Genomic DNA, 12,988 nt, shown 5'->3' with positions numbered 1-12,988 from the left:
AATAAATCATATTTCTGCTCCTCACGGTCGCAGTTTCTTAAGAATGCGACCGTTTTCTGGAAAACAATCAATAAATAGGGTAATCATAAGCAGATGCCAGGGAATGTGCTGAATCGAAGCTTTTCCATTTTTAATAGATAAAGATCTAACAATAAAGACTGCTGTGTCGGTTCATTTCGGGATCAATACACGCTTTGTTCCCAGAGAGCTGAGAAAAGCCCATGGTAAATATTATTCAGCTGAAACAATGAATACAGTAGCTTCCAAAGTTCAGCAAGCACTCAGCAAAAGTTCACTTTTTCCCATAAATAATAATAACGGTTACCCAGAGAGCTATAGAATGCGGCTGAGGAACATGAACAAGTGATGCTAGTTGCTGTAGCTAAAACGGTTTCCCTTTAATTCTACACTGCAGATAAATATTATAATACATATGAGTATGTATAGATAGATAGATATATTATTTATTGGTTTTAAAAAAATATTCCAAAATAAATACCAATGCTCTAAATGTCAAATCAGCAACCAATACAAGTAATCAAAATGTTACTAAATTAGTAGACAAAAAAAACTACAGTGACTGCAAATGTGTTTACAATAACCATTAAAGTATTCTCAGAAATGTTGGTATTGGCATAGCTATGCAACCAATACATAAAATGTGCTTATTTTGCATCTTTGTACCAAATATTTAACCCTGGACCACAAAAACAATCTTAAGTAGCTTGGGTATATTTGTAGCAATGGCCAAAAATATATTGTATGGGTCAAAATGATCGATTTTATTCCAAAATTCTTAAGGATGTTAAGTAAAGATCATGTTCCATTAACATATTTTGAACATTTCCTACCATAAATATATCAAAACTTAATTTTTGATTAGTAATATGCATAGCCAATAACTCACGATTTTCTCACGATTTAGATTTTTTTGCACCCTCAGATTCTAGGTCTTCTAATAGTTGTATCTTGATCAAATACTGTCCAAATCCTACATCAATGGAAAGCTTATTTAGTCAGCTTTCAGACAATGTATAAATCTCAATTTTAAAAAATTGACCCTTATGACTGGTTTTGGTGGTCCAGGATCACATATTACCAGGTGCAAGATATAAGTTTTTTTTTTTTGTCCCAACAATTCATGGCCACTACATAAAATGGGATATTTTGTTGGTAACTTGGGTTTCTGAATGATTAAATATATGGTATGCAGTGGTATACATTAAGTTTATTTTATGACACAGTCCTAATGCCACAGTGAAATATCATTGGTCCTAATTTGAATGGACAAACTTGTCACTAAAATCAGTTCCATAATGTTTCAAAGGGGGTTCTCCAGCGATCCAGTAGAAGAACATTTTTAGTTTTTGAAGAATAGTAGAGAGGTCCACTCTTAAAATTAAAGGCTCTTTATTGGCATTGATTGTTTCATGAAGAAACTTGAACATCTATAGAACCTTTCGAAAGCACAAAAAGTTCTTATAGATACTTAAAAGTTCTTCACTCTAAGAAGGTTCTTTTGGAACCTTTCTTTTTACAGCATTCTATGGTTTTTAAAGGTTCTTCATGGGACCACCAATGCCTTTACTTTAAAGATTGCAGTGGTAATAATAATCAAACTCACCCCTCTTGTGGCAGGCCTTCAGATGATGTCCAGGGGGTTTAAAGTGCACTCCGGCGAGTTTCGCCCCAGTGCTACCTAAACGAGACCTGCCCAGCGGGCTTCCGTTCTGTTCCAGGCGGGCCATTTTGGCTGGAGGGGCCTTGGTGTCATTCAGACTGTTGACCATCTCACAGTTCTCCTTCCCCTGGCATGTTTCGCTGAGATGCTCCATGGTTCTCAGCACCACTGCTCACTGTCACCTAAAGGGAAAAATAACAAGTAAAGCAGCGGCATTAAGACAGTGTCATAAAATAAACATTTTTTATCCAATTACGAGGATTACTGAACCTAAAAAACAATGAAACTGCAACATAAACTCTGTCTCTTCCATGTAGACTGAAATGTCAAATCAAGCCTAATGTTACATGGCATTTACAATGTTTCATGCAACGATCACATTCCCATTCCTAGGAGCATGTATTATGTATGTCTAACCCACTGCAGAATCCCATATGGAGAGCAAACAAGCTAGTTTTTGTACAGTCGCATTAATGTGCAGAGGAGTCCACTTCAGTGATCAGCGCACCGTACAATGAACCTTTCCATACAAGAGAGACAGGCTGTGAAATATTTAGCGGATCACATCTCTTGGTATAAAACTAAAAGACCCTGAATTCCCCACTGAAGTGAAGACGCGTGTGTGAAAAAACGGTTTGTATTTAACGACGCCCAAAAAAAGTTTTCCAAAATGCCAAACCAAAAGAAAGGCCTTAGATTATCTAAGATTACAGGACAAGAAACGTGCACCTTGTCTTAACATTGCATTCGAAGATAAAGGAACATTGCACCAGACACCATGACAGACAGGGTTAGATTTCATCAAACAGGCCAAACAAGACATCAGACATGCAACAATGAATTCCACAGCACTGAACAGCAGATGAACTTACGTGACTTCATTTAAAAAAACAGGTATAGAGGATATAGATAAAGATGAACTGTGCACTTTTGTTTAAAAGAAGTGCTTGTATGTGAATAGAAACACTTTATATGTAAAAACATATATTTGTACTTCTCCTGACCTAACGCAGGTTAATATAATAAAGATAATGTACAGGTTACATTCAATTGTAGGTGTTTATAATAGAATTACATTATTAAAAGGTATAGTGTCTACTTTTGTAGATGTAAATAAATAAAAATCACTCAATACAATATAGAAATAAGACAAATCAGCTTGAACTCACCACAAGAAAAGCATATAAAGAAGCTGTGGATGAACAGCGACTTCAAGTTTTGGCAGGAGGAGCACAAACTTCAGTGGAATATCAGTTTTATGATAGCTATTCTATCGTAAAACATAGAAAACTTCCAGATGGTCCACACCAAAATCGAATTTCACACGCTAAGGCATGAATTACAGCGCATAATACATGTTGAAGCATATAGACGAAGCGCAAAGTACTTTAAATTGCGATGAGAGCAAAAAAGCGTAGACGCATGCAATCACCCGAAATGCAACGATCTCCGGTAAGTCTAGAGTTCAATAGAGTTTACGATCACATCCAGCGTCCGTTGTGCGCGCGGAATAACGCTTAAAAATAAAAGTAACCGCCAGCGTTCCCTACACATCCCATTGAGCTTCAACAATACGAGCCTATAGGAACAGAAGCGCTCGCGAATCGCCTCTCATCTGGCCAAACAACAGCACGAAGCCCCAGCGACCTGCCGTCTCATCTCGAGCCGATATGCGGATCCAAAGCAGCTTTAAAAGTCCGCGATACACTTTCGAACGTCGAATGAAACGTCAAAGCATCCGAACATTCCTGACGCAGGTCAGCGCTACATTGTATCTTCCGCTTGTTACATTTGTAACATTCGCGCTCGGTCCTTTTCTTTCTGTTTCCCTTCTGTCTCTCTCTCTCTCTCCGTCTCTCTTTCTCTCTCTCCCTCTCTCTCCCTCTCTCTCTCTCTCTGTCCCCATTAAATTATGAGTTGCATCGGCTCATCCCTCCCTCTCCGCGCTGCCTGCCGCTTCTCCTCATCTCTAAACCTCCTAAACGACGCGATTGAAGACGGATTTCGGGGTCCTCCCGCGTCTGTCGCTGTCCTGGAGGAGGATGGACGCGAAAATAAAGTAAAAGTGCCGGAGAACGAGGATGATGATGGTGGATTTCCGCCTGTACGCGCGCAGGAATTTTTAATCAGCTTGATTAGAGTGAGGCGGTTCTGCATTTATTACTGAATCTACACACACATCCTGTACACACACATACAGGATGCACATGCAGCCAATAGCACAATATAATCACTTCTTCTTAGAAAATAAACGAGCTTTGTTTGCGAGCGTGTGGATTTTCATCCCGATGGTGTGTGTTGAGATGTTGATGATGAGTTGATCAGGAAAACCGGGGGTTGGAAGCAACGCGAATGATCGTATGAACGAGTGTAATGATATTACAGCAGGGGTTTTGACGCGGTTCGCTTTTAAAAAGTTGCAAAAGAGCCTCAAGAGTACAATATTTCTTATAGCAAAAGGACACGCCATCTGTCAGTGATGCTGGTGCATGACACACACACATATGTGCAGGTGACAGCAAACGACCAACCCACACACACACACACACACACACACACACAGAGAGAGAGAGAGATCTAATTTCTGCAAATATGATACAAGAATAAATGAACGCACACTCGTTAAAATGTTTACAAAGTGATTATTTAGAATAGAAAATGTAGCAAAAAGTATAAAATAGTATTAAAATTTGATGCATAAATTAGTAAAGTAAAACTATTCATAATTTTTTTACATCAAAACAAAGAGAATAATCATTTCAGATTTTATCTGATTAAAAAAAATGCCCACTACAATAAAATAAAACAATTATTGCAGAGGCATTGTGTTACATGCTGTCATAAATAAAAACACAGTGACATATTTAAAGACAACAGCTATGCAGAAACATGTACAAGGGTCAAATTTATTCACCTATGATGGTTAAAAGTAACGTCACATCCTGAACGGTTCAAATGACTTTCAAAGATCTGTATTTACTTCCATACTTTGTTCATGATTTCAACATGACTTGTATTGGATATTGTGAATGCATTTATTAAAGAAAATTCTAATTCTGTAGCTAAAATGATTGTATTGTTTAAAATAATGTATGAAATTAAATCTGAGATTTATACATCATCTGAAAGCTGAATAAGTTTTCTAGTTAGGATAGGACAATATTTGTCTGAGATACAACTGTTTGAAATCTGTAAAGCATGGAAAAAATTAAAAAACAAAATCTAAACATTGAGAAAATCGCCTTTAAAGTGGTCCAAACTAGGTTTTTAGCAATGCATATTACTAATCAAAAATGTTTTAATATATTTACGCTAGGATATTTTCTAAATATCTTCATGGGACATAATATTTATTTAACATCCAAATGATTTTTGGCATAAAAGTAAAATGTTGACCCATACAATGTATCAACTGGCTATAGCTACAAATATACCGATTCTACTTAAGACTGGTTTTGTGCTCCAGGGTCAACTTTAAGAACATTCTTTGTTTGCTACTGTGTGTGATTGTAATTCCAAGTGCGAGTGAAAAATATTTATTTATTTATTACAAAAAAGCTTGGTTTTAAAGGTAACCAAGCACATGCCCATGTCAGAATCAACAATTATAATGACTAATGGGCCCAATAATTAATTATAGTGAAGACAGTAAAATGTGTTTTTAAAAGGCAGGAGTGTGTAACATGTATAGACATGAAACCGAAGGTGATAGAAATCAGCAGAGGTGCTGAACAAGAACACTAAGTATGACTGCTGTTATAAACAGGAAATGTAAGAGAAAAGCGATGACCAAAAAAGGTGGATGCATTTTAAGCGGTCGCAAATATACATTTAGCAGTTCAACACTTTAACGTTACATAGGTTACTTGCCATTCGTACAGCGCTAAATGCGTTTCCGGCATTGATGCGTATTTGCGCGGTGCTTGTTTTTGCTGTCTTGAGATGTTAGTCCTTGTGCAACACATTGGGTGGCGCACCAGCTCCAGCGACGCACTTAGTTTAGGTCAAAACTAATATAGCTAACTTTTACACAACACACATTCAGCATTTCAACGCAAAGTATACAAATATAAAGCTTAAACTATTTCAACCTCATAGTAAATAGACAATGCACAGTTCTGCCATCCAACATTGGCTCTAAATGTCAATTCCACAAACACAAACGGATTGTGTAGTCACGTCGGTCCACTTTTATTTCCACAGCAAAATGGAAACGCGGGCCGGGCGCAGTGGTAAGCGGAGCGTGGCAGCCATGTTGACGTGCTGTGGCTGCAGTCTCCTCTGCACTCGTACAAGAGCATCACACAATTTCTGCCGGCCTTGCCAGGAGGGTCCTGATGCTGCCAACAGGTGCAGACACTGCCAAGAGCCCTGGCACACATACACACCGCCCAACAACACCAACTCTGACATACAGAAGGGCATGCAGATTCACAGAGCAGAAATGATTTGATCAACTGTGGTTATAATTCAGCTCTCGCCTATTTAAAGAAGGGTAAACACAATTGAAGAGTTGAAAATGCCAATATTTGTAGCACGCTCTGAGCAAACAATAATGAATACTAATACGCTAGTGCTTTAAGAATATACAATTATTAGAAACAAATACACAAATGCAGAACAAAAGCAATGCACAAATGTGCAAAAATGTACTTTACTGTACTGACAATTTTAGTGATGGAACATTTTAGTCATACTAAAAACGGATTTTTGAGTATTCAAAGTTAAGATGCAAGCTTAATGCGTTTTTATCAAATATTTGTACAAATATTTGGTCATTTAGATAAAGAATAAGGACTAAAACTTCATTAAAAAATGTATTAATAAAACATTTAAATGATTAAAAAAAAGCATCATTTCTTGAACACTTTTAATACTGGACCTTTTTTCCATTTTATAGCATCTTAAAGATGCTGCATTGTTTATTTTGCCTTTTTGCATGAACATACTGTTTATCCTGGAATATCTGAGAATTTGGTCATGTATAAATCATATATTTTAACAGGATTTTTCTGCCAAAATAAAACAAGTATCAAATGTAGTTTTTAATTTTGACTACGTTTGAATTTTTTTAATATTTCATAATTCTAAAAAAAAAAGTTCAAATGCAAGTTCAAATAAAAATAATAATTTCTTCATCTACTTCTAATACTACAATTTTCTAATATTTAAACCCATTCAGATCATTTTATGACATTTCTTCCCATTTTATAGCATCCTAAAGAGGTAGCATACTGTTTATCCTGGAATATCTGAGAATTTGATGTTAAATTTTATTGACGTGAAATTTGCTCATGTATAAATCACATTATTTAACAGGATTTTTCTGTAGTTTTTAATTTGGACTGCATTTGAATTTTTTTAATAATTCATAATTCTAAAAAAAAAGTCAAAAATGTAAAAAATGAAGTGAATTAAAAATAAGAACTTCTTCAACACTTCTAATAAATATTTTCTAATATTTCAACACACTCAGAGCATTTGTATCACAGAAATTGTATAGCATCCTAAAGAGGTTGCATTGTTTATTTTGCCTTTTTGCATGAACATACTGTTTATCCTGGAATATCTGAGAATTTGATATTCACTTTTATTGACGTAAAAGTTCGTCATGTATAAATCACATAATTTAACAAGATTTTTCTGCCAAAATAAAAAAAAGAAAACAATTAATAAATGTAGTATAAAATACAGGTTAAAATGCAAGTTAAAAAATTTAAATTTTGCCTTTTTGCATGAACATACTGTATATCCTGGAATATCTGAGAATTGTGAAAGTTGGTCATGTATAAATCACATAATTTAACAGGATTTAGTTTTTAATTTTGATTTGAATTTTTTAAAGTAAACCATCATTTAAAAAAAGTAAAAACTGCAAGTTAAAAATGTAAAAAATGAGGTGAATTAAAAATAATAATCTAAGAATACTAATATCTGCTAATACTTAAACACACTCAGATCATTTTATCACATTTCTCCCCATTTTATAGCATCCTAAAGCGGTTGCATTGCTTATTTTGCCTTTTTCCAGGATCATCCGGTTTCCCCCGGAATAGTGTCACAATATGTGTAAGTGTGCATCCAAAGTTAGAAACCCCTATGACAACAAGACAGTACGCTCTTCCTCTTTTTAGCTGCACTGGAGGCAGTTTATCACTCGGCACATTTCACCAGCGCTATTCTGACTGCTCGCACGCGTAGGTGTTGTTTAGTCTATGTGCTTGCCACTTCCGCAATGTTAAATGTGCATTAACAAGATTATTTGAGGTAGTGTTATAAATCAGAGCCAAGAGCATCTCGGCAGTTTGATAACACAAACAGCATGGGGTAGAGTCATCAGTGCCCACCACATAGCGAACAGAGACACTGAATCAATGCGGAGGCAAATGGGCAGTATACAAATCTCCATTAGATGCATTCAAAACAAACATTTCCTGGAAACACGAAAACGTGGAACTCATTACAGTCTCTAAATATTGGTGGCTGGCACATTTTTAGAGCGAAGAGAGGAGCTGTGTTACTCGAGCACATTAATACAGTAGTTTGCAGTTGACTGTGCACGGCTCACATGACTTCTAAGTGTGTTAAATAATAAAAATAACCTGCTGTAATAGACTCATGTGCATGAGGGGAGTCAACCTCCATCGCTTTATATGTTCAGGCTAATTATTTAATGCAAGCAGTGGCATAAACCCATGCAGAACAGTGAACAGTCATTTCTGTCTAGTGCTGTTGAACCTCTAGTGTGCACTGTAAAAGTCCCCCTGTGGCTTGCTCGCATCTGAACACCTGCCAAATAAAGTGCTCCAGACTTTTAAATCGGTGAAAGCGTGCAAAAGCTAAAGTCCAACGGCAACAAAAAGATCCGGCTCTTTGAATCTCCCTCAGGAATCCGTATTAATTATTTAAAAACAATAACTCCCCTCCAAGCGCACGAGAGAGGCTCTTTATCGGCTCATCGCTTGTTTATTCCTCTCTTTTATCAAATTATAAAACGAATCCGTCATCTAACGATCAAGTGAGATCAGTTTCAAGGCCGGGGAAATTACTTTTCTGTCACTGCAGTGGGGCAGCGTCACATGAACGAATAATTAGCCCTCTAATTTCTGCCTCGTGGATTGCGACGTATCAACAATTAATAGAGTTAAAGCGACGAGGAGAGAGGAAACTGTGAAAAGCTGCGAAGCTCTTTTTGTCCGAGCTTTGCTGAGATGCAACGCGTGGGCCCACGCGCATACAGCGCCCGCAGAAGTTTTAGCAGAATTGCAACGCCCGTCATTCACAAAGTTGTACGCGTCTTCACGTTTTGGCTCGTTTCACGATGCTTTCAGCTTTCAAAATTAGTGCAGTAAAAAGATTCCTTCGATTTTTAGGACTGAAAGATTGAAAAATGCACAGCACAGACTCCAAGGTCATCAGGTTCAGATCTTATAGGGAAGACATACTGATCGAATTGACTTAAAAGCATAGGGCGAGTAAATAAATGCAACTTGAACCGTCCTGTGAGGTGCATCAGAGGCCTGGTGACAATGCACAGGATTTGCAGTTTTATCAATATACTTCTTGCTTTTCTTTCAGTGTTTCTCTATATGTGTGTGTGCACCACAAATGCTTCTTTTCAGTTGACTACACTGCACAGGCAAGATTTGTATGGCGTTAATCTGCGTCCCTCCAAATCTCTATAAGTGCATGTGTGTGCGTTTGCACTGTAAAAGAGAGTATCTTCTTTAATTGTTTGTTGCGAGTATGTGGGTGGGTATTAAAAGCCTGATCTTTTGCAGTATGTGCATTCCTCTGATACATACTGCTTTCTTTGTGTCGCCTTACCAGAACAAAGGATTCGAGAAAACCTACACAGATCGGATAACGACAAGCATAGAAATAGCAGACAATAACGTGAGATCAAAACATATGGAGTGCCTAAATTTAGGTTGTGCGAAATTTAAAAAGGTTTAAGGTGGAACCGAGTGCGTATTTCAAATTGTATTAGTGATGGTGCTGCGGAGAATGCTTATATTGCTCTTCTGATTTTACACAAATGTCATTTAGCCTAGGCATGACCAAATCGACATGACGCACTTTTGACGCTTTGTCCTCTGAAAAGATCCGGCGACGATTCTCAAAAGCAGATAAAAGCGGGCGAATACGTCAATAAGATAGCGCTTGAGGAATTAAACGCGAAGATGAGAAGCGGATTCCAGCACGAGCGTCAAATCGCTGCTGATATATGCAAATCGTCTCGGGGAAACAAAAGTTGGAAAATGTTGCTAAATTATTCTCGAGTTGCATGTGATCGTCTGCCGTTTTACATGCTTGACTCAGAGCCCAAGTATGCACAAACAATCCTTAATTTTCCTTTCTTCTTTTTTTTCCCAAACTGGTTGGAGCTTGTCATCAAAAGTCTCTGATTCATTGTTACCTTTCCTAACTATTAGAAATCATAACAGCTCTTTCCAAACAGGGTGGAATCTCCAAGCAGCCACATATTAAAAAACGAGACAGACCTCTTATTTGCTGGCGACAGTCTAATAAATGCATACGCTGGCAGCTAAACAGGTATTTACCGTGCTCTAACCACAAGTATAATTCTTCTCTTTGCTGAGCTGTTATTTCAGCCTAGCGTTCATTACCGCCGTGGTAAAGACGATTAATGGTTTTACCCTAGAAATCACTCTTGACTGAACTACACGAATCAGACACAGACCAACCAAGAAGTTCAGAGTCTGGGAGGCCAGGAATTTTAGCTTTCGTGCACCTTGATTGCTGTCACTTACAACAGGACAAATCATGCGAGACGGAGTGGAAATAATTCATCAAGGACGACTTGCCTTGATTATACTCTCAGGTGCGCGCTCAAAATAACCGATGCACCGCGCCGGGTAATTGGTCTCGAAGGGTCGGGAGGGCGACCGGCGCGCGTCTCCTCCCTGACAAAGATGCAACTTTGGTCTCGCGTCAACGTTAAGAGACAGCAGTTTAACCTTTCTGACCCTAAAATCGAAGGCCACAAAGCTTCTCTCAGAAGCTGCTCTGACTTCCTGTTGTTATTTGCAGCTTGAGGATGTGCTGCGCATTCAGGGCCTAACATGTATCATTTTTAACAAACATCTGCAGCATCTTTGTTATTTACAGCCCGTCCGAGCGTGCCTGACGATGCCACTGCGCTGAGATTTGGGACAGCGATATCGACGCAGATGATGAATCAGCCTCGGTTATCATAGGGTGAGTATCAGAACAACAACCAGCCGTGGAAATGGGGTTAGGTGATGCCAATAAAAAAAAAGATGGTTAACAACTTTCAAGTCGAGATCAAGGGGACCCACGCGGTTTCACATCAGCAGACTGTACATTAACGTGACACCGTGAAGAAGATGTCAGAATGAAACAAGTGTACAAAAACCTGCATAATAGCAGCCACTTTGATGTCAAACAGCACTTACAAGAAGCAAACCTGACGCTGGCAGGAAAAGCTCACAAGCTCTATTCTGAGAAACACTGACCAGATCAACCGCACTAATTCTACCCCAGATAACTAGTAATCTCAAGAAGAATAACCTCGTTTTTACCACATTGACCTGATAATGAGCAATCAGATATACTGTGCACTACAAATGAGATTGCAAAAAGTATGTCAGTCACACACGTGAAATAATATTCCAGGCGTGCACTTTTGATTCTATAGAATGCCTGATTAATTAATTACGTGCATGTCATTTTGCACTGCAATAGTCTCTTTCACATATTGAATTTGTGGACACCACCTTGCCCACGAGTAACTGTGATCATGCACTTCTTAAAACTGCTCTCTGCTCTTCATCAACACAATAATAGTAATGTACGCTCGCTACCCATAAGCATAACGGTAATGTACATAAATTTAAATGCAACATTTAATGAAGCACTTTCTAATATAATTTATTCTATCACACCCCATATAATTGCCAATTAAGAGCTGATATGAATCGAAAGCACTGAGATGCATATATTTTTATTTTATTTGTTCAAAGTGGCTGTGTGCAAGCATTTCAGCTCAGAAATGTGGAAATGTATTCATCTCAGTGCTGTATTATTGCAAATGTACTGTCTATCAGATATGTAGATTTGAAAGAAATTTGGAGGCAAATATCAGTGTGCAAAATGAATAGACACACATGACAACCTCGTCTTTTTAAACTTTATATGATTACTACTGGATTAATTTCCTTAATTATTTTTGTTCTCAAAAGTGCATCTGCATCTGAACTCCCTGTCGCCTTTTTTCTTTGCACGTGAATGCATATCGACCTTCTCATGTTTACAAGTGTGATTGTCACACTTGCTTGCACAGGGTCCTGACCACTACATCCTCCAAAAAAAAACTAAGACGTAAAGTTATACATCACACCAGCAAAAAAAGCAAACAGTGTGATGTGATTCTCTGCAGGCTGACAGTCAGTTTTATTTAGAATCATTTAGTCCTATTAGTCATTTCATCTTATTTAGGAGCATGTCTGCCTCTTGACTCCATAAAATTGGATTTTTGATTCTTTTTTTTCTATTTAGATCTTGTGCACAAACATGCAAATGGAATTAAAGTGTTAAATGCCATTTTAAAATCACAGAGCTATTTGGAAATAAACTTTTGCCACGTATTTTAAAATCTACATTTAGAGATTTATAATCAACGAACAGTGCATAACATGCATGCGTATTTAAAAAAAAGAATAAAGAAATTCGGTTGCACCTGAACGCACGCATGAATGATTTCCCCCCTTCGCTGTCAATTGTTTATCTATTGATAGGACAGGACGGCAAACACATCTGACTGGTCGTTAAATATACAGCAGCTTTGCGTTCAGAGCAGATGCTCAGAGACATCACAGAAAGCAAAGAAACACGACCATACCTTAGAGAAGTTAGCAATCTCCGCGAAAGCGCTCGTTTTCCATCCAAAAGTTGAGAAGGCTCGGTTAACTTCGTCCCCACGCTGAGAGATCCAAAGCCGGCGCGCGTCCGCAGCTCTGCTCGCTGATGGAGATGGAGATGTCCCTGCGCGTACAGCTGAAGTTGGGAGCGCACGGACTGCGCGCAACGTGGGCTGCGATGCGGGATAGAAGCGCAAGAGAAGGGGGAGGGTTCGAGCTCGATGAGAGGGGTGTCAGGTAAACGAACCGCCCCTCCCCGTCGACATAAGACGATCTGCCAGCTGTGGCGCACCGCGTCTTCTTGCCCCACTTTGATTTTTGGAGCGGCGCGTCTCCATGCGCGCTCTCCAGGGACTCATCCACTTTCACACTCAGCCATTCTCATATTTACACACCACATGTT

General features: G+C 38.3%; 1 protein-coding gene across 3 annotated transcripts in view; it reads right to left on the bottom strand.

Moving 5' to 3' along the window:
- Nucleotides 1-12,726, bottom strand: part of satb1b (SATB homeobox 1b) — a 74,956-nt gene extending 62,230 nt beyond the window's left edge. For 2 of the 3 annotated variants that reach the window (XM_073847418.1, XM_073847420.1), the window contains exons 1-2: nucleotides 12,567-12,726; nucleotides 1,625-1,863 (exon numbers count right to left, since the gene is read on the bottom strand). In XM_073847418.1, coding sequence (XP_073703519.1) covers nucleotides 1,625-1,835 — 211 coding nt within the window. In that variant the 5' untranslated portion in view covers nucleotides 1,836-1,863; nucleotides 12,567-12,726. Of the gene's footprint in view, nucleotides 1-1,624; nucleotides 1,864-2,850; nucleotides 3,531-12,566 lie in introns of those variants that run through there. The other variant, XM_073847419.1, reaches the window with a different exon arrangement.
- Between the last annotated feature and the right edge of the window lie 262 nt (nucleotides 12,727-12,988).

The sequence above is a fragment of the Garra rufa genome, chromosome 9 (assembly GCF_049309525.1).
Source record: "Garra rufa chromosome 9, GarRuf1.0, whole genome shotgun sequence".
Taxonomy (NCBI): domain Eukaryota; kingdom Metazoa; phylum Chordata; class Actinopteri; order Cypriniformes; family Cyprinidae; genus Garra; species Garra rufa.
This window is presented reverse-complemented; position numbering and strand designations above follow the sequence as displayed.